The sequence below is a fragment of the Rhodamnia argentea genome, chromosome 2 (genome assembly GCF_020921035.1).
Source record: "Rhodamnia argentea isolate NSW1041297 chromosome 2, ASM2092103v1, whole genome shotgun sequence".
Classification (NCBI taxonomy): domain Eukaryota; kingdom Viridiplantae; phylum Streptophyta; class Magnoliopsida; order Myrtales; family Myrtaceae; genus Rhodamnia; species Rhodamnia argentea.
The window spans coordinates 35,231,115-35,252,392 of record NC_063151.1 but is presented as its reverse complement, the minus strand read 5'-3'; the positions used below and the strand labels follow the sequence as shown (position 1 = coordinate 35,252,392).

General features: G+C 40.9%; 3 protein-coding genes across 5 annotated transcripts; 1 reads left to right on the top strand and 2 right to left on the bottom strand.

The window, feature by feature from the left end:
• Positions 1 to 1,311: 1,311 nt before the first annotated feature.
• Positions 1,312 to 7,983, bottom strand: LOC115739928 (KH domain-containing protein HEN4-like). Of its 3 annotated transcripts, none has more exons than XM_030673247.1 (8): positions 7,785 to 7,983; positions 6,552 to 7,223; positions 5,034 to 5,507; positions 4,607 to 4,852; positions 4,272 to 4,484; positions 3,648 to 3,706; positions 3,466 to 3,565; positions 1,312 to 1,997 (listed from the first exon to the last, which is right to left on the bottom strand). In XM_030673247.1, the coding sequence occupies exons 2-8, from the start codon at positions 7,167 to 7,169 to the stop codon at positions 1,686 to 1,688; spliced, it is 2,022 nt and encodes a 673-aa protein (XP_030529107.1). In that variant the 5' UTR covers positions 7,170 to 7,223; positions 7,785 to 7,983; the 3' UTR covers positions 1,312 to 1,685. The 3 variants fall into 3 exon arrangements, with proteins under 3 accessions (XP_030529107.1, XP_030529117.1, XP_048130553.1); XM_030673257.1 differs by having other exon boundaries at positions 3,466 to 3,559; XM_048274596.1 differs by having other exon boundaries at positions 6,552 to 7,169.
• Positions 7,984 to 14,581: 6,598 nt separating this feature from the next.
• Positions 14,582 to 18,610, top strand: LOC115737717 (putative respiratory burst oxidase homolog protein H). Its single transcript, XM_030670010.2, has 14 exons — positions 14,582 to 15,055; positions 15,158 to 15,320; positions 15,422 to 15,470; positions 15,554 to 15,667; positions 15,757 to 16,563; positions 16,677 to 16,772; positions 16,876 to 16,991; positions 17,081 to 17,183; positions 17,328 to 17,416; positions 17,499 to 17,658; positions 17,756 to 17,890; positions 17,990 to 18,118; positions 18,213 to 18,291; positions 18,445 to 18,610. The coding sequence occupies exons 1-14, from the start codon at positions 14,704 to 14,706 to the stop codon at positions 18,552 to 18,554; spliced, it is 2,502 nt and encodes an 833-aa protein (XP_030525870.1). The 5' UTR covers positions 14,582 to 14,703; the 3' UTR covers positions 18,555 to 18,610.
• Positions 18,611 to 19,711: 1,101 nt separating this feature from the next.
• Positions 19,712 to 21,088, bottom strand: LOC115739979 (LOB domain-containing protein 40-like). The gene is made up of 2 exons (XM_030673303.2): positions 20,809 to 21,088; positions 19,712 to 20,630 (listed from the first exon to the last, which is right to left on the bottom strand). The coding sequence occupies exons 1-2, from the start codon at positions 20,996 to 20,998 to the stop codon at positions 19,957 to 19,959; spliced, it is 864 nt and encodes a 287-aa protein (XP_030529163.1). The 5' UTR covers positions 20,999 to 21,088; the 3' UTR covers positions 19,712 to 19,956.
• Between the last annotated feature and the right edge of the window lie 190 nt (positions 21,089 to 21,278).

Genomic DNA, 21,278 nt, shown 5'->3' with positions numbered 1-21,278 from the left:
AAGGCTAACGTCAACGGCTGAGGAAAAAAAAGGAACGTGTGGCTAAAAAGTGCTATTTTCCCCTCGCGCCCACGCACAGGAAAGTTGAGCAAGATTGGATGCGACGTGTCGGCACTGGCTTGGACACAATTTTGGCATCGGCCACTGCAACACTGCTCGTGTGATTTCACTCACGCAATGTGCGGATCATGCTGGAAAAAATCATACAACTTTCATGAAGGATTTCATTTCGTGGAGGTCGTATTCCGAGTTTTAGCCGGACTGGACTAATAGGGTGTTATTTGATGATCAATGGCCGTAAATCGATTATGATTTCGACAAATTCTCCCTCGAGGAGAGTTCTTGCTCATCTAAACGGGCAGGGGAAGAATTCCTTGCCTGAATCCAAGTTGAATTCACCTTTCGCTTAATGTCTTGAAGAACGAGTCATTTCTGGAGAAGGGTAAAAGGTCTGAACACCACTCTTATACCTTGACTCGGGTGAAGTCAAGTTGATTCTCCCATAGTTAAACTTAAGTCCTGAATTTCGACCAAAAAAAAAAACCTAATGTCCTGGACACATCGAGAAGATGGGTGATCCTATCGAGCATTTTGAGTTAATGGTCAACCTTTCATTTTGATCCAGGGTCAAATTTTAGTTGCAAGACGAAACAAAGCTCAAGTAGTCGGGTAATTTAGCCTAAGCACGGAAAGGGTTAGATACGTTCAAAAATCAATAAGGTTCTCGTCCGGGCAATTTCACAAAGGAAGGCCCCTCAAGGCTGGAGTGACAACGTTTGCTTATGCATGTGTAACAGGCCGAGGTTTTCCTGATTAGACTGGTCGATCATATCGCCGAGAAGAACCCCAAGACTTGTTGTGTCTTGAACCTCTAGGATTTGACTAGGGTTTTCTACCATCTTCTAGCATATTTCCAGATACGGGCGAAACAGTAATTGTCCCTTATTCTAGAGCCTTTCTATTTATTATCGGTGGTTAGATAGATGGAAGATACAATCTTAGCCATCGGATCAAATATAAATCGACCATTGTAATCCGAGGCTCTCTACTATACAAAAGATTGTCCTCCTTTTTATTTGATCATTCATATCCACAAGAAAGGATACAAAAGCATTCCCCTCTCTAGAACTCTCTCCACGTGATCCGAATGAATCATCAAGAATAAGCTTAGCTTAAGCGTACTGGGTGAATCATCAAGAATAGGCTTAGCTTTAGGCATTCCAACGATATAAAGAAAGCCCAAGTTGCCGCAAAGATCGACCCCCAAGTGTTAGCCCGTGACACATGCAAGTAAGATGACATGAACATATAAAAACACAATCAATAATTGCTCATTCCAATCGAACTTTTTGCCACAAATTGGAAAAATCTCTATGAAACCTACAATGTTACACATTAACTCACCTAGTTGCCATTCAACTCACTTACCCCCATTTTTTAAGACAATTGAGAATTTACACAATCCAACAATACAAGAACCCAACTATTTGGAAACAGCCTTTTCAAGTTCAGCAACAGAAACGGGTGAACAATCTGCCACAGCCCAACATAAGATCTACCTCTCTATCTAAGCTTAATCCCATTCAGTGAACAGTGACCTCTATTTATAACTGTCAGATTGCCGAAATGATGCCGACCATTGTGAGAAGAACTAAAATTAATATACAAAAATGTTCGAACTGATGTCAGTACCGAAAGGAGCCTTCTTGAGCCCTTATATTCTGGTAGCCATAGTCACCTAGGGGTGCACCAATGAAAGATGAGGCCTCTTGCTGGCTATATGGGCTTTGTGGAGGATATATGCCCGGTTGATCCCTAATACTCTGGTAAGAGCCGTGATGAGCAACCGTGCTCTGATAGGCACTTTGTTGACTAGTCATGCTTTGCCCACCAGACCTCGTAAAGGAATGGAAGTGAGGATTAGATCCACGACTCTCCCGAGCAGACTGTGGACCACCATATTGCATATCCTGAAGTTTCATGCTACCTCCAAGGACCTGAATATCAAAGTCAAGATACTAAACTGTCATTTCACATAAAAAGTTTGAATAGATAACACACTAAAAGATAACTCGTGATCAAAACAAAACCAAACAATAGTCATTACATTCTTGAAACTCACGCATAAATATAGAAAACACAAAAATTTAAACTATTTGATTAATTTTGCAAAATATTTCTAAGAGCCCCAGAACTTGATCTACTCATAGTCAATTTGAAGTGGTTCATCAGTAGATTGCAGCTCACATGTCAGTAAAATTGCAAGAAAGTAAAATTGGCCCCTTGTTGCAAACGGTAAGGACTGTTTCTTGGGGTCTCGAGATGTTAAGCTGGAAGACATTTTCAATACATAATAATGTCATCAGAAGGATGATATAATCTATGTATTTGACTTGTTGAAATTTGAGTATATGGCTCTATATTGACTCAATACACCTCAAAAGCCAAACTGGGAATAGCAAAGACTTTCACCTCAAAAGCCAAACTGGGAATAGCAAAGACTTTCACATCTGGGCTCAGTTCCTGGGTGGAATTCAATTTCCAATTTCAGAACTCAGTAACACACTTGAAATGATGTTTCTATTATATTTTTTCTGTTAAATTCAGTCATGTTTCTCTCTCTACTATAACTTTATGGCCAAATTAGAGTGCCAAACTCTTTCACACTAAAAAAACAGCCACACCACTTCTAATCCTCTCATCCTCTGACAACAAACTTCTTTATCCCGAAACCAAAAATAACAATGCTATATTCTTCTACAAGGGCATGAAATACTAATTGCAACTTCTAGAATTAGATAGAATTATTTCTAACATCCAGTTTACGGGAAATAGAGAACTTATTGAAACAGGAAAGACAACTTGAGAGCTATGGCTGCATCGGTCTGGTTTAGCAATGAATAGTTTAATTATTCCCAAATTATGATATTCACACAGCAACAAAGTGAAACATTTCACAGGCTCGGTGCCAATTTCCGAGCCCCCACTATAAGTTCTATCCCTATATCTAGGTGATTTGGATTCTTCTGCTACACTGCATCTCTTCTACCCACATATCCTTCAAAGATATGAGATTCAAGAACCTCTCTCCAAGCTTGAAACCCCCATTTACCAACAAACTCAGTTTTATTTGCAAGAAACTCTTCCCACGGTATGTCTAATATTAGATTCTTACACCTTATTTTAGCAACAGTGTGGAAAGGTCCAAATTAAATTTGGTTCTGGAAAATTAAGCCCTGATTAAGGAAGATTCAGAAGAGATTATGCGTCCTCGAATCAAGGATTTCAAGCCAATTAGTATCCAGGAAAGATTGCCAACTGACACCAAGCAAGACCCACAACTTGAGTGGACCATTTTGACATGCTCTACACAAAGGGAGACAATCTTGTTCATGTGCGTAGCTTCATCCTTGCAGCATCAATTTACCCATGCCTCGCACAAAACACAAGATGTAGAAAACCTACCTCACCAAAATTTGCAATCTTGCTGCCTCCAACACCAGGACCTACCATATTGCTAGAAATTCTAGTCTCCAAATTGCTGCTGACAGTGTGGTATCTAGGGCTCAAAGAAAAAAAAAATTAATCAAGGAACCTGCAGGTAGCTTTTAGGTATTTTAATAATGAAGGAGAACCATAGGTATTACCCAACAGCAGCAGTTCGTGGTCCCAGATAATCAAGTGGTTCATATTCAGGTTGACCACCCTTCAAATAAGATTAGAACAGGAAACATTAATATTATCCTTTTTTGCAAAAACATATCTCCTCCGACACATCATCAACTGACTATGTAGCTCATATCATGCATGACTTTGCTATCCTATGAACCCCAGAGAAGCCAAGACAAATGTTTTTCCATTATCTTCCTTAAAAAAGATTATGAGATGTCATGATACAGCTTCACGGAATCATGGTACGGTTATGCAAAATATTTTATATAGATAATGAGATGACAAATCAGCTTCTTCCCAGCACTATCATTGTTGTAAAAGATTGGACATCATCAGTGCTGCTCAAAACTTTTATGCTAATTTTCATTGTGAATAGGAGCTTTTAGAGCAAAATGTACATTGGCAGCAAGAATTTGCATTAACAATAAGACAGTTTTAATGCCAATTTACATTGCCAATGGGAGATGGGAGACTTTAGAGCAAATATACATTGCTGCAACGGCCTGGCACAAAGAATAGGATATAGGCTATAGCACACCATCTATCAGCCAGTAAAAGAAGAAATTCATACAGGAAAATAGGCAGAAACATGACATTACCTTGAAATCTTCATATTCATAAGAGCTGCCAGCACCAACAGATCCAGAGAGTGGAAGCCTTCTGGCACGTAAGCTTCCTCCAGAAGCAAATCCTTGAGGAGTTCCTATGGAATCCGCTTTACCTCCAGCATTTTCATCCCGCAGTGTCCTCACTCTAAGTCTCGAAGAGATCTCTGCCAAAACATCTTTAGCAACACCAAAACTTCCTGATACCTAAAGCATCAAAAGCATGAATCAGGTTAAATTCACATGCGAGGTTTAATTACTACACCCTTTACCTTAACAAAATAGAGAAAAAGGACAATACTATCACTGCATTAAGTAACCATAATCACCTGAACCAGTTCTTCATCTTCAGTTGCACACTCGGGCTTATCATCCTTTGAAAAAACACGAATATCTGCCTGAGTTCGCCTCCTCATCTCGTTGATAACATGGCCTCCTTGTCCAAGGATACATCCAACCTTACTTGAAGGAACAAGAAGTCTAGTCGTCATGGTACCCTTTTCAGAAAATTCACTCACTTTATCCTGAAGCTGAAGAATTGCCTCGATGGTCTGTGATCTGGGATCCGCAAGAACCTGAAACAACTCCATTACAATGATTCAGAAGTACATTGCTAGCTAAAAATCTGCACCACACCAATATAAGAAAACAAGCCGCTGCGTGGCTAAATATCATAGGCTTTTTTTTACATCTCCATTTGATATTTGAAGAGATATAACACGAGGGCTGCCATTGCAGGAGGAGTTCAGTGCATACCTCAACAGCAGAGACACGAATGACTCGCTCCTCTGACTCTGTCAATGCTTCTTCAACATGAATACTTGCTCCAGTTTCCTTTTGTAACTGTTTCACATTATACCCTCCTTTACCAATTACTCCTCCAATTCTTGCAACAGAGCATAAAATCTTCATTGAAAACTCAGCAGAAACTTCCATTGCATGTCTAGGGGAAACACCATTAAAACCACCTGATGTAAAGCGAGGAGGCTGGTTTCCATACTCGCCAGACCAAGGCATTGGTGGCGGCATATCATAGGGATCCGAGGCATGGTGGGACCACATCGGGTTTCTGGGGGGAAGCATATTTGGCATGGGAGCACTTGGAGGGAAACTTTGGCCCCTAGGAGGCATAGGCATATTCAACGGTGGTTCACCCTTTCGAGGATTTCGGTGCAGTAGAGTGGAGATTTCATGGAGAGCTCTCTTCACCACATCAGGTTTACCAGATATCTGCATTACACCTTCTGGGATTACAATTTAAAAGAAGTTGCAATAAATACTACGGCGGAATTGATAAGAAATTGCAAGCAATTCAGCACAGAAAAAGTACATCCCAACAAGTCCAATTTGGTTAAATAAAAGTACCTCATGCCGAAAAATATAATCTGAATAAACACCAAATCAGTAGTGTATTGTTAACTTGATTCTCTCATTTACTTTTGTCGAGGGATCCTTCCAGAAATCAGCCCTGACCTGTTCCTCTAATTTTGCAGATCAATTTTCAGGTTATATATGCTGTTTTATTTCAACATAGCTCAGATTCAAACTTTTCATTATTGGTGAAAAAGTTGATGAATGATACATATATAAACAACTGAAGATAACAGATACAAGCAGAAGAAAAATTAATGTAGTGAAAAGCATCTACATATAAGGTCCACTAGGCCACTAACAGCGGCAGACAGTTAGCTCTTCAATATACTAACTATGGCAATAAAAAAACCCTCGTTTTTTGTGAATGAGCAATGTTCATCTTCAACTACTCTTAAATTCCTTGAGGGCAAAAGACAACATCAACATAGCATAGATGATGGATTTGAGTTCCAATTCAAGCTGCATTGATCATGTCATGAATATCATGCAGTTGGGCAAAATGAACAGCTTGCAACAGGTGCCAGGTGTCGTACATGCCTTTTCTCAAGCATCCATAAGTCATCTGGCTAACTTCAGTTCAGTTATCTCCATTTGACCTTATACGATCGAGGATTCCACTTTGTCCATCATCAATAATTCCATCCCCAAAAGACAAGCCAACAAACTATGTGCATTTTGTTTAAAGTCAAGAAAGTTCGCCCAAGACAAAAAACCTAATCCACGATCTATGGTATATTTACAATTTCAACATTTCCCAGAACCTCAGGTCCCAATAATTACTCGGTCAAATTTCTCATCTAGGCAGTTAACGTTTAATGCACTATTCGGAAAGCAAACGTGATAATCTCAAGCACCGCAAGCACACTGAGAAGGGCACAAAATGGACGTAAGAAATCTTACCTGCACCAATTCATCGGTACTCATAGCACAGGTAGGGAGATGTTCAGGAGAAAGAACGCGAATTGTTGCGCCGGTTTCGCTTCGCAATCTTTGAATTACATCACCCCGTTTGCCTAGCACACAGCCAACCATATTGTTTGGCACTAGAAGTCGTGCCGTAACTGAAGTCGTGTCAGTCTCATCATCAAAAGTCATTCCTCCAAAAAGATCTTCCTCAACAATTCTGTTATGCACCTTCAGTAGCGCATCCTGGGCAGCACAATGTATTTCCATGTCTCCCTCAGCCGAATTTTCATCATTTCGGCCCTTTGACATTCCAGCAGACAAACTATAGAGAGTTATTACTCGCTCATCTGAACCAGGAACTGAATCAGAGACAGTAATTTTTGCTTGGGTCTCTTCTCTGAGGGTTTTAATTATGCCGCCACCTTTGCCTATAACACCACCGATTTTTCTCGACGGACAAAGTATGCGGTAGACAGTGTCAGCAGCGTCATCGCTCCCAAAAGATTGCTCATGGCCAGAATTATTAAATCTTCCTTTCTTGCTGCCAACCCCTTTTCTCTTAAATAGGGGACTGGAATGTTTCCTGAAGAAATTTTTCCTATTTTCATCCATCTTGCAACCAAAGATGAAACTTCGATATGCTAATGCACAGCAAGACGAGACAACCTGAAAAAAGGCAGATTACTAATAGGGTCCAACTCGCAATTAATCAACTTTAAGCGTCATTGAAGTTTAGTACCTCCGCAAGAGGTACTTCCAATGTAATTCAACCAACAAACAGTATAAGAAACCTTTGCCAGCTAAAAAAGTATCCCCAACACTTCTTCAAATATTGACAGAGGAACATTCGATTCTTGAAAATCCTTCATCAAGCACGTCAGACGCCTCTAAAAACTAAAAATTCAAATATATCAGCCCCAGCAAAACACTCTAAAGTCCTATATCACAGAGCTTGCACATCATGACAAAGCAAAGTCAACAAATGATTTCCATTTAAGACACGAGTCGGACAATGAACAGGGAAAAGCCGCGGGGAGGGGGGGGGCGCTCACTCAGTTCTTCTGTATTAAGCGCAAAAGAACACCAATCACGCCATTCGACAACACTAACCTCCGCGTTTGAACTAAAAATCAAGGCAACAACGACGAATTGGCAAGTCGAAGCTAGGGTTCGCCAAAAGGAATGCAAGAAACGACGGAAGCCGCGCGAGTAGAGACGACAGCTTACCTAACCAAAAACGGTGCGGAGAAACGCCTGAGAAGCGTCAGCTTAGTGATAGCATTCGCCGAGCGGCGAGAGAGAGAGCTGAAGAACTTGCAGGGATCGACGGTTCTCGCCGGGGCTGGTAATGGCGATCTCCATCTGCAGCGAAGAGAGAGAGAGCTCTCCCTTGCAGAACAAGAGACGACGACGAGGTCTGGGCTCTCTCTCTTCGTTTGAGCCCATTGGACTTAGGAGGACTATTTCGTTTGCTGATATAAGCAAATTTCGTTACCATCCAAAAATCCTATTTTTAAAAAAAGTAATAAAAATAATAATAAAGACAAATTTTTTTTTCTTTTTCGTTTTGAAAATATAATCTGCTGTTAAAACCAAACCAAACAGTTGTTGGACATTGATGTTGAAGCTTCATTTTCGAAAATTAATCACTTTCCTCATATATATAAAAAAAAATGTCTATTTTTTCAATATTTAAAGCTAGAAAAGATTTCGACAAAATTAAAAAGGTAGAAAAGACATTTTGTTCGAAAGTAATTTGTCTAGGGTTAATACCACTGAAAATAGCAAACTAGTATATCTATAACAAATTTGTTCCAAATTAATTTTTTGACAATAAAATATCTAAAATAATACACTTATAACAAATTTAACCTTCGTTAGTATGGTACACCCGAACCTCCTCATATCTCGGTCCCATCACCCCGTGCACCAAATGAACCAGCATCTCCTCCACCACCACCGAAGAAACCTGTTACCTCTCCTTTTTACAAACCAATCTAGAAATGGATAAAGAAAAACCCATCTTTGCCCAATTGATCTTCCAAAGCCATATACATGTACCCCTAAAACAACACCACCTCCTGTTTTACCAAGCATTTGTATGTTCCAACCTGAAGAATTCCCTCCACTTCAGCCCATAAGATCTTAGTCCGGTTCTGCTACTCTTCGATTTCCCCCGTTGGAAAAATTTTCGGACCCACAACAAAGAAACCATCATGTGCCTAAAGTACCTACTCCTCACGATGTTGATGTCCATGGTAGAAGAAAAGGTCCGACTCCAGCAGGCGCTATTTTAAACTGGCGGACTGAAAATGCATTAGCCCAGAATGTTGCACTCGACAAGGTATCTACTCGAGTTGAACGGGGTAGAGTAGTCTACAACTTTGATAAGGAAAATGCTTGAAGATTTTTCCAAAAAGGCTCTATCTGCTTGAAAGCCGGCAGATCCCACACCATTATTTGGAGGATCAAACACTAGAGATAGAGAAGCTAAAAAGGAAAATCAAGCTCCTTGAAGAATAGAAAGCTAAAAAAGCAGATCAAGCCCTTGAAGAATAGACAAATTTTTTAGGATATGGGTATTCCATGCTAACCGTTTCAGCAGGGCACGGAGTAAAGCATAGAATAGTTGGAAAAGAGGGGAATGAAGAAGTGGAATCTTCTTTTTCTTTGGCAAATTTGATGGTAACAGTACCATCCTTCTTTTTTGTGAACCGTGGTTCGGAAGACTAAACAGGACGAGTATTGTGGTGGAGTTTTTCGTAGTTGGTTACCCAACTATTTGGGAGAAGCTTAACAAGCTGGTCTTTGGGGATTTGTCTGGGAACATGAACACGGGAAGTTTGATCATGGTCTATTGAGATGATCAAGGCTTCATCTAAAGTGTGGAGGTTTAAATCAATAGCATGATTCTAAACCCTATAGACCATATGGTAATGAAGGGTAGCTACCAAAGAATTAGGAGTCTAAAGTGCTCTTGTGATCTATATCTAAACTTTAAGGGCTGAAAGTAGGCTCGAATCAGGAAGAGCCGTGTTGAAATTTGGGAATAATGTGACAAATACAGTGCCAACATTCAAGGTAGTTTGGACTATACCAATACAGGCGTGTTGGTAGTCCAAGAATCAAGTATCCAAAAGAGCAATCCTTGCTACAACGGGTAAGCATTTTCGGCCATGAAAGGATATAGCAAGACGAATAGCTCCAAAATGAAGGTGAGTAAAACATTGCTAGATCCATTGGAGTGGAAACTCCGGAGGAATCAGTAATGTCACGAACTGTTCTTGCTAGGTTGCCAAAATACGATGCTAGTCAAATTTGGAGGATCGGACATATTCCTTTACAGCACGAGAAGTATGTCCGATGAGGTGCTTTATGGATCCGATAGGAGATAAAGAAGAGGGTTTAGAAAAAGTGGAATAGGGGTTTATGAGGGGGAGCTGGGTTTCTGAAATCTTACTGTCTTCAGAATATGTTATCTCATAGAGATAGTCAATTTTAGAAACAATCAATTTGCAAAGTTCAGGTGGAAGAGCTAGCGAGACTTGAGATGTAAGTCGTATTGGGGAAGAAATATCAGAGGATTCCATTAGAGGTATGTGTTCTTCTCTTCTTCACAGGTCATAATCTAGAATCATAATCTTAACTTAAGTTGACGATAATTGGCTCTGATACCAAAAAAGGAAGCGAAGACAAGCCCGAACTAAGAATCAAGTATGCTAATCCGATATCGGCTATGGAAAATTTTTAATTGGTATACATGTGACAAACGGATGGTAAAAATCCCAAATTGATATATCAATCAACTACCACGTGCCATCCCGTAGCGACCTCCCGGTCCCGCCACCAGCTTGCTAATGGCGCTCCGCTTTACTATGATATTAGATACATAATAGAGGGCACATGCGAAAGGTAATACCAAACAACGAGGCTTATCTTACAAGTGTAAACACGGAGCAAGGTAGGCATGCCTAAAAAGGTATGATCTCTTAGGGTTTTACTAACAGCACCGCAATTGGTACGATAATCCGATAGTACAAACAACTGATTTTATATATATATATATATATATATATATATATATATATATATATATATATCGTTATAGTTAGTTATTTACATCATCCTTTAAACAAAACAAAGAATACACTAGGAGAAATAAAAAGGGTATCCACTACTCTCAACTACAATTATCAACATGCTCCATCACCATGACTATCATCCAATAGCCGCCGATACCTGGTATCCGAAAAGGGGTTGACAACTAAGGAATGAACCCAAACTCAACAAGTAAGACATCTAAATAAACGACTAAACCATCCCATGAATCATTTCTTTAGGCACAACTAACAAGCAAGCCACTCCAAACCATACATGCTCAAAACACAATCCACGGCCAAACTCTCAAGAAGCCAAAATCACTAGTCCATACCCAATCAACAACAAACAACACGATACATCCTTAAATTCAGATTAGCCAAAATCACATAATTACAATTAAAAGGGGGAAGTTGACAAGCAAGACTAGATTAGGCATTAAACCCATCAATATGCTCACGGCCACTAGCCTCACCCAGGCAACTCCAATTCCTCTCAATTCGATGAAAATCAGACCAATCAACCATTGGATTCTAGGTAACCACGGTCCACTAAGTCTAGATTAATAAGCGGAATCAATGTGCAAGGATGTTTGCCTTGCCATGCAAACGAAATACTCCATTGACATACCCATTTTCAAGTTGCCATTTTGCGCAAGATTGAACGATAATTAAACCGTCTAGTAGTAAGGCTGGAGGAATACTTGCCTTAAATTGAAGTATGAAGAAAACGGAGATCAAAATGATACCAAAACGAGCTTGGGCCGTCCTTTCTTCCTTGGCCGGTTCACAAGAGGGACCGAAGAGGAGAAAAGATGAGCGGGCGTCGAGGGGCTATCATCGAAGGCTTGAAGACTCAAGGTGTCGCCGCCGTTGCCCTCGAAATGAGGTCGGGCAAGAGGAGGGCGTGGGTATGAGAGAAAACCGAGAGAGAGGGAGAGAGGAGAGCTTGAGGAAGTCTTGAAAGAAGTGGTCCCTCAAAAATGAAGAGAGACAGAGACTTAGGGCCTTTTATAGTGGGGCTAAGTCAATGGGGTTCATGGGGAATCGATTGGGCCTTCGCACACCAATCCACTTTCGGCACAAATTATTTTATCGAAGACCAAAACAACTATCCACAGATAACGGTCCATCAAATCTAATTTTGTAAGGCACCCATCGCTTGCCGAAGTCCGATAAACACCTCGCAATAACTAAAATCACCAAAATACAATTACCATTAACTTAACATCGACATTGATCAATCCGCTCGTTAATTCAATTCTGGTAGAAATTTAGGTCGTCACTCGTCCACCTCAGCAATTTGACAAGACAATTTAACAAAAACTAACCAATGGTAAATTTGTCATAGATGTACTAATTTGGGGTTTTTGATATTTTTTTGAGCTAATGGGGTTTTTGATATTCAAAAGTTAGTTTTAGGTAAATTTGTCATAGGTATACCGGTTTAGGATTTTTCATGGTATTAATCCATTTATCTAATATATTTTCCGAACCCGAGCAATGCACAAGAGTTTGGTTAGACAAATATAATCAATGTGAATTTCGATCAATAGAGAGGCCTTTTCTTTGTTATGGGAGACGATATATGTTCAACATCTAAAAGTAGATATCTACGTATGTTGCAAAATCAACCAAACGGTAATTCATGTTAAAGTGAAAAAAAAAAAACAATCTAATAAGTCTGCAGAAAAGTATAGAAACCTATTACAATCTCACACAGATTATATGTAAAAATATTGCATTTTTTTTTTTTTGCTAACAATAACTTAAGTGGTAGAGCACCAAAGGTAAAGTTTTTGTTGCACAACATATGCAAGTTTGGACATGAACACTATTAACATATTTACTAGATTAGCTTAAAACAAAATATAAGTACTTTGAAAATTTAAATCGCAATTTTTTAAAGAAACTAACACCTCCATGTCCGTAGGTTATAGTAAATAAAAATATATTTATGAATTAATTATTTAAAACGATATAAATAATCATTTTTTAGAAAAATATTTTTCAAATCATTCATTTCTGCAAATAAACGGAGCTTAAACATTGAGCATTTTTCTTGGATATGTACAAGAGTCGTTAATTTACCTTTTTATGGCAGCTGAGTTTCACAAAAGTTGGAGAGATTTGTATGGATGATTGCGTGCGTAGCATAAAAACATAAAACACTGTGACTCCGTGAATTAGGTTAAGATTCATGTACATAACAATATTTTAATTTAATTTTGTAATTTTAGGTAAGTGTATAATATTTTTTTTTTTACGAAAATCAGGTATATTAGATATTTAAATTTTGGTTGCGTTTCTTTTCTCCCTTTTAATTACCCAAGTTCCAATTTGTGATTTTTGTTTTGTTATCTTCTACTGGTTTGATAATGATTTTTTTTATCTTTTTTATTAACCAAAACCACTGATGTTTTAGCAAGAAGTTCTATCGACAAAAGGCTGATGATAATTGCAAATTCATCTAAAACTACAATGGGTTTTTAGTTACTGAATTCCAACTTTCGATTTCGTTCTTTTCGGTTTTGTTTCCATTTTATGCTTATATGTTGAGATTTGCATACATATTATTTGATTAAAACACTAATTTATTAGCAAAAAAGAAAGATTGATAAGTAACGGGCACGTATTACAACACTTCTGGAGTAGAATCTCTGCTGTAAGAGTGCTTTTAGAGTAGAAATCCGTTTAGTAACACAAATTCTGAAGTCAAAATTCATTTGATTACGTAACTTTATTGTTCTACTTCTGGAGCATTTTTTTGCTCCAGAAGTAATTTTGGAGCCATTTGAAGAAATAAAAAAAAATTACTTCTCTCTAGAAGTAGAAAAATCAACTTCTGCTCAAAAACATAAGTAGAAACATCAATTTTTAGCCACAATTTGATTTATAGAGCAGAAGTGTTGTAAGTGAAGAATGCCATAATGACACTAATGCTGCATTTTCTTTTTTGCGCTTAGAAACGTAATTGAGCGGGCTTTTATACAATTTTCCATAATAATCATAAGATATGTTCTCACACAACCGGAGTCTTACAATTGTCATTTTGTAAAAATCATACCATCAACTTGTATTTACTTGAATTGCAATAGCTTTGACATAAAGTTCACTTAATTTATACTGTTAAATTTTTTACTCTACTTTGTGTACATGAATCTTTGAAAGTGAAAACATATATTTTCAAACATTTAAAAGAAAAAACATATGATTTGCATTATATATTTAATATATATACGTATATTTATATAACTTAAGATGATGAAAACTACACACGAATAAGTTCCCACACAAACGCGGGTTATTTGGTAAGTTAATTTTTTCAGAAAAAATATCAAAAAAGTCACAAACCTTTTATACTTTTAGCAATTCTGTTTTAAACCTTTTAAGTTTGCCGATTCATTCCTAAACCTTTTCACCTTTTGTTAATTCAGTCATATTTGCCAGAAATCGCCGACGTAAACGCTGGCCATCCTACGTGGCACTGTTTGCGATGATGTGGATAATTTTTTGATAATATTTTAAAAAAATATTTAGGACTAAATCGACAAAACTTAAAATTTTAAGACTGAATAGGCAAAAGTTCAAAAAGTTTAGGACTTTTCTGATAATTTTCCCTAACTTTTTTTTTTCAAGTAAAAGGCATCATAATTTAGCAATTTCTATGTATTTTACTTTGGTAAAGCATAATTTTTTTTTTCGGTTGATTTTACGAGAATCTTAAAAATTGGTTTGCTTTTCAGTTACATTGTGCGATAGCATATATTCAAGTACGGTTATCAATAAGAATCTAGGAACAAAAAGCTGTTCTTGCATTGTAATTCTAGGTAGATGTGGTGTATGTGCTGGTTATGATTGTTCTTGTTTCATTTCCTATCTTTAGGCTTTCCCCTTCTAACCTGCCTCTTCTTCTTCCTCTTCCTCTTCCTCTTCTGAAACTTATCATCTTTACATCTCTTTTCTATCTTTCATCCTCATACTTTTCCCAGTTTTTTTTAAATCCCGTGAGGCAATACATCCAAAACCACAAATTGTTCATAGTTCCAATGAGGGTTCATGATGACCCTAATGAAAGTTCCTCTAGATGGTGTCTTGAGAGCATTGAGATCGACAGGATGGTGGAAAACAAGGAGAGCTCGGCCCCGCCATGTCCTAATGAGATACCATTACCGTTGAGCCGGAAAATGAGCACGACACGGAAGAGGAATGCATCGCACGGCGGCATCCCTAGGATGGAAAGGACAACATCCAGTGCCTCTCGAGGCCTCATGAGCTTGAGGTTTCTCGACAGGACGGTGACCGGGAAGGAAGCGGATGCCTGGAGATCGATCGAGAAGCGTTTCAATCAACACGCGACGAACGGCCAACTCTCGAGGGACCAATTTGGAGTCTGCATTGGTTGATCCTTAGAAAGTTTTGCTGCTATCAGAATCATGATTTTCGAAAGAAATAATTGCACAATTTGATTGAAAAGTGACACTGTTTTATTCTGCTTGGAAGGAATGGGAGACTCCAAGGAATTTGCAGGAGAGTTATTCGACGCCTTATCAAGACGGAGGAGAATGAACGTCGAGAATGGATTATCAAAATACCAATTGAGACAGTTTTGGGAAGACTTGACTAATCGAGATCTCGAATCCCGACTGCAGATATTCTTCGATATGTAAAGCAACTCTTATCCAACTCATCTTTTTGTTCGCAACCTAAAGAGCGCATTGCGTTGCTGGTAATAGACGTGATGAAGTTTCACGACGAATGCTGCAGGTGTGACAAGAATGGTGATGGAAGGCTAACTGAGGATGAGGTAAAAGAGGTGAGGCAAAAGGAGACTTATGAATCTCTTGTCTAGACTATCCTTCCGATTTTCTTTTGTCATGGACTGTAAATTTTTCAAAGGTGATAGTGTTGAGCGCCACCTCGAATAGGCTGTCGAATCTCCAGCAGCAAGCAACATCTTATGCATCCTTGATCATGGAAAGACTCGATCCCGACCATCAAGGATACATCGAGGTACCGAGTCAGTTAGCCCTCCATGTCCTGTTCGAGTTCGAGTTCATGTCCCTCCCATGTTGTTGTTTATCGGCTTCTTTGCATTTCAGATGTGGCAACTAGAAACTCTACTGAAAGAAATGGTGAACTCCGATGAAGGGAACAAGATGACAGGGAAGTCTCAAACCCTGACCAAAACCATGATCCCCAAAGGATACAGAAACCCGGTGGGTCGGCTCGTGCATAAGAACATTGAAAGAATCCATGAGAATTGGAGGCGCATATGGGTTGTCGGGCTGTGGCTGGTCGTAAACTTGATCCTGTTCCATTGGAAGTTCAACAAAACAAGGCAGAGCCCCGCCTTTAACATCACGGGCTACTGTCTTTGCTTCGCCAAGGGCTCTGCCGAGACGCTCAATCTCAACATGGCTCTCGTCCTCCTCCCCGTCTGCAGAAGAACCCTCACGAAGCTGCGGTCGTCCTTCCTCGGTACCTTCATACCATTCGACGACAACATAAACTTCCACAAGATAATCGCGCTGGCCATAGCTGTAGGATCTATCGTTCACATGGCAATGCATTTTTTGTGCAACTTCCCTAGGATAACCTCATGCCCGGAACCACAATTCATGGAAATTCTCGGCCCGAGCTTCAATTATAGGCAACCTCATTACATCGATTTGGTCAGTAACATGTCCAGCATCACTGGGATTGTCATGTTCGTGATGATGGCCTTCTCTTTCACACTGGCGACTCATTGGTTCAGAAGAAACGTCATCAAGCTACCATGGGAGCTCCATCATTTAGCAGGATTTAACGCCTTCTGGTACGCGCATCATTTGCTAGCTCTTGCCTATGTCTTCTTCATACTTCACGGCTACTTCCTCGTGATCAGTCGGCCTTGGTACACGAGAACGGTAAGTATACAATGGTCTAATTCCTTATTCTGTTCACCGGCCATTCAGGAGGCCTGACTTCTCCAGTAGTACCGCCATTCATCTGAAAACACATGCCTTTGGACTTTATGCAGTCATGGATGTACGTGATGATCCCAATCCTACTCTATTCAAGCGAGAGAGCATTAACATCCGCTTCTGAACTCAAACATCAAGTTGATGTCATTAAGGTATCCCTCGCTTGACCGAACTGCTGTCTTCCACGTTCCTTTCCGTTTTACACAAATCCTAGTGCTACGGTTAAATTCATGCTCGGCTTGGAACATTTTTCAGGCCATTGTTTATTCTGGAAACGTCCTTGCATTGTACATGAGCAAGCCTCCAGGTTTCAAGTACAAGAGCGGAATGTACCTTTTCGTCAAATGCCCCGATATATCGAACTTCGAATGGTGTATAGAACATATCGCTGAAACCTACTTACTTGTCAGGCCACTATGACTTCACTGCTGAAACCCGTCCCTGTTTTCACTTTCGACAGGCATCCGTTCTCCATTACTTCCGCACCGGGAGATGCCTTCTTGAGTGTTCACATGCGAGCCTTGGGCGATTGGACTACAGAGCTCAGGAACAGATTCGCCAAGGTATGTTTTCTATTTATTTTCTCGTTTGTGTATCGATTGCGCGACCTATGTATTCTAGTGGAAAGATACTCAAAAGAAAATCACTGCATTTTTTACGTCGAGCATCGAACTCAGTGTTCATCTCCTTCAATGAGAAATTTGCAGGTTTGTGAGCCAAGTACAAAACCAGGCAAGGGAGGTCTAAAGAAGATGGCCACGAGAGCATCCCACAACTTGGAAGAATTACAACAGAAGTGAGTGAAAATTCTCCCTAAATTCCGTCATGCCTTCCATGCAAATGTTTTCGCTCAAATAGATATTCATTGTCGGACGAAGGTTTCCGAAGATTTTCATCAAGGGACCATTTGGTGCTCCGGCTCAGGACTACAAGAAGTACGACATCCTCCTACTCATTGGTCTCGGCATCGGAGCTACTCCTTTCATCAGCATCATAAAAGATATCCTGAATTACGTCAAGTTAAATAAGCTCCAAGTTGTAAGTACAAGGAGAGAAAAAACACGCACGCACGCACGCATGCACGCAAATTCAGAATTCGACTAGCATGAGCATTTGTCGAAACTTACTGATGCAGGATTCGGATGACGGTCAATCATCCGAGGCAAGAAAAGGTCCTAAAAGAGTATACTTTTACTGGGTTACGAGGGAACAAGGCTCGTTCGAGTGGTTTAAGGGCGTCATGGATGATATTGCAGAAAGCGATGATCATGTCGGTTTGCCATTTCCGAAACTACTAAGTGTGATGAATCCCTCCATTTTTATAGTTGTTCGACTAAAATCTCACTTTGGCTATTGGTGATTGTTGTAGAATATGATAGAGATGCACAACTACTTGACTTCTGTGTACGCGGAAGGAGATGCAAGATCAGCACTCATTTCCATGGTTCAAAAGTTGCAGCATGCAAAGAACGGCGTCGACATCTTCTCGGAAAGTCGGGTAACTCTCAATTAGTCACCCAAAAGTAAAACAAAGAAACATTCACAGCACATACACCTGTTTAGGCTGTCCTTTAACGTTGCCCGTTCGACAGATAAAAACTCACTTTGCGAGGCCTAATTGGAGAAAGGTGTTCTCTGAAATGGCAACGCGGCACGAGTCATCTCGTATAGGTACGACATTGCGTCCGATGAACATGTCAACATAACGGCACCCGATCTGGTTGTTCTAGTCAGTTTGAAACACGAACCTGCAATTTTCTAACCGTTGAAACTAGAACATTGTATGTATTCATGTCTAACATGTCGGTAGTAATTTTCCCGCAGGTGTTTTCTATTGCGGGAGCTCGACGCTCACCAAACCCCTGAGGAAGCTTTGTCAAGAACTTAGTCTAGATTCATCAACTCGCTTCCAATTCCACAAGGAAAACTTCTAGACGATCTAAACGCTGTTGCATATGTATAACTTTGTCAGCTAGAACAGAAAACTAGAGATTGATACCGATGCAAAGAGGAAAAACTAGATGCAGAAGAAATCAACAGAAACATACGTCTATTGTTCTTATGTCGTTGTCCTACACAGTACATATGTTGGATTTTCCGCTTCGATTACATCGCGAATTCTTCCTATTACCTACGGATAACCGACATCTAAGCTTTGAGGGAGATCACCGACCCCTGTTCTTTTTAAGAGCATCTGTCTCGGAAACGTTTTAAGTGAGCTAAACTTAGATGGTTAAGCATATAGATACCACCTCTCCCCTGTTGAACGAGGGAGACTGCTAATTTTGCCTGAAATGACAGGAGGGAGAGCAAGGCCAACCAATATCGGGAGCCATTTAACGTAAAAGAAAAAGAAGGTTTGACGGAACATGTATTGAGGTCTCATGCGGAAAAATCGCTAAAATTTTGTAAGATGCACCTAAAATTGATGGAATCTATGATTGTGATTAGCTCAGCGCACCAGGGCGGGTCTGATAATTGACGTGCAGGCGCAAGTCCATCCGAGAATTTGACAGACTTGTCCATGTGAGTGAGCACTTTTGACTTGTAACTGGATTTGGGATTTCCGTTTGCAGCTTTTGACGGTAATGAGGACAGTTCATTTTCAGCTGCCGTCACCTGCGCGGGCATGGTCAGTCACATGTTTCCTACCACCTCGGTTCATGAATCACAATGCTTCATTCTCCTCCTAGGATTTGATCTGATCGCCTTCTTTGCCTATGACCGTCTCCTTTCCTGATTAACCCCGAGTTCGACTTCTCCGACCCCATTAATGTCATCAATGATCAGTGGCACCTAACTTAACTCCATCCGAGTCTAATGTCGAGCTGAGGAGAACTGGGTTTGAAACGGCGAGCATGTGTAGCCGACGAGCATACAATGACAATGCACGAACCACAGCACACGTCCATCGGCTTGGCAACACGGTTCACAGCATCGAACCTAGAAAGGCAATGCAGATACGTTCACGAGGTCGGTCGGGCCATCCTGAACCCATCGGCTCGGCTTCAAGGTTCACACCTCCATGTGACAGCACATGATTTTGGAATGTGCTTTGACGTGTGCAAGGACCATTCGACAACGACGACAGTTGAAGCACTTGCGCACGATATTTACTTCTGGGTAAAAGAGAAGACCTGATGATATATTCATTCCTAAAAAAGCTGAAACTACCCACAAAAATGGGAAAAAAGAAAGAAGAAAAAATTGGTTCCATAACTTTTGTACCGAACCCAAACCCAAAAGCTTATTGAAGAAGAAATCTATATAAAACTCTTCTACCGAATTCTCAGAGCCGTCAGCGAAAAACAAGGAAAGGAAAACTTGGGAGTCAAGTCAAAGCCCCAACTCCATCCTGCACGCTCCGTCTCTCTGCTCGAACCTTCTCTTCTTCACCGGGATCACGCGGCTCTCACGTGAGACTGGCTTCGCCCCTAGCGTCAGCTCGAGCCCCACTTCGCTCTCCGGCACCGGCTCTGCTTTGACCGGCTGAGAGGGCTTGGCCACTGTCGTCGTGGTCTCCGCCGACACCATGCTGTTGCTCTCCGTCTCCTTGCTGTCGTCGCCGCCGCCCTCTGCATTCTCGGTCCCCAGCTCCGACTGGTGGCTCAGCGACGACTCGTGGCTCAGCGACTTGTTCGACTCTACGTTGCAGCACTCGACCGTCGCCGTCGGCGGCGGGTGCTGGTGAGCCTTCGTCCTGGCTCCAGGTCGCTTGAATCGACCAGACCGGTTCGGCCTGGCCCCGTTGACCTCACCTGCAGCAGTTGCCATCATCGCCGCGGCGGCGGGGTTCTCCTCCCTCGGGACATGCCGGATGTCGTAGGCCTTGAGGGGCGGTGCGACGGCCTCGGAGGCTGAGGCGATCGGCGTGATCGGCATGCCGCTGAGGACGGCTTCCGTGGCGGCATGGCAGAGCTGCCAGCTTCCGTCCCAGAGCAGCCCGACCGACCCGTAAATTGGGTTCAGGATCCGGCCGCAGGCCTCGTATAGCAAGGATCGGAAAATCGCTGAAAAACCCAAAACCAACGCGAGTCAAAGTCGAGATTTTTCAGCTTTTCCCATGCTTCGAAAGCCAAAAAAAGGAAAAAAATCTATCCTTTCAGCTTCAAAAGAGATTAGGTTTTCAGTTCGAAACTAACAAAAAAAGAAAGGAAAAAGAACAAGAACAAGAAAGAGGGACGGTACCTGGGCGGAGGGGTTCGGGGCCGGCGTTGATGAGGTTCATGAGGCCGGCGCGGCCGTAGAACTTGGCAAGGAAGACGGTGGCGTGGGCTTGGGAGGCGGGGGACTTGATCCACTGCAGGCAAGGCCTGATGCTGCAGTTGTCGCCGCAGCCCTTGCGCAGCACTCTGCATCCGTTGCAACTCATCCTCATCGTCCTTCTTCTTCTTCTTCTTCTTCTTCGTCCTCCACTTTCTTTGTCAGACAGAGTACAAACACGGTTAGCCTCAAGGAAGCAGGAGAAGGAGAGGCCAAGTGGGAGTCTCAGAGTTTCTGCCAAGGTATGGGAGGCATGAGGGTATTTAACTGGGAAGAGAAAGTATAAATTAATATATATATATATATATATATATCAAATAATAATTCGACCAAAAAAAAAAGAATAATAAAAAAACAAAAAAACACGGCCGTTGTTTTTTTTTTTTTCCTCCTAC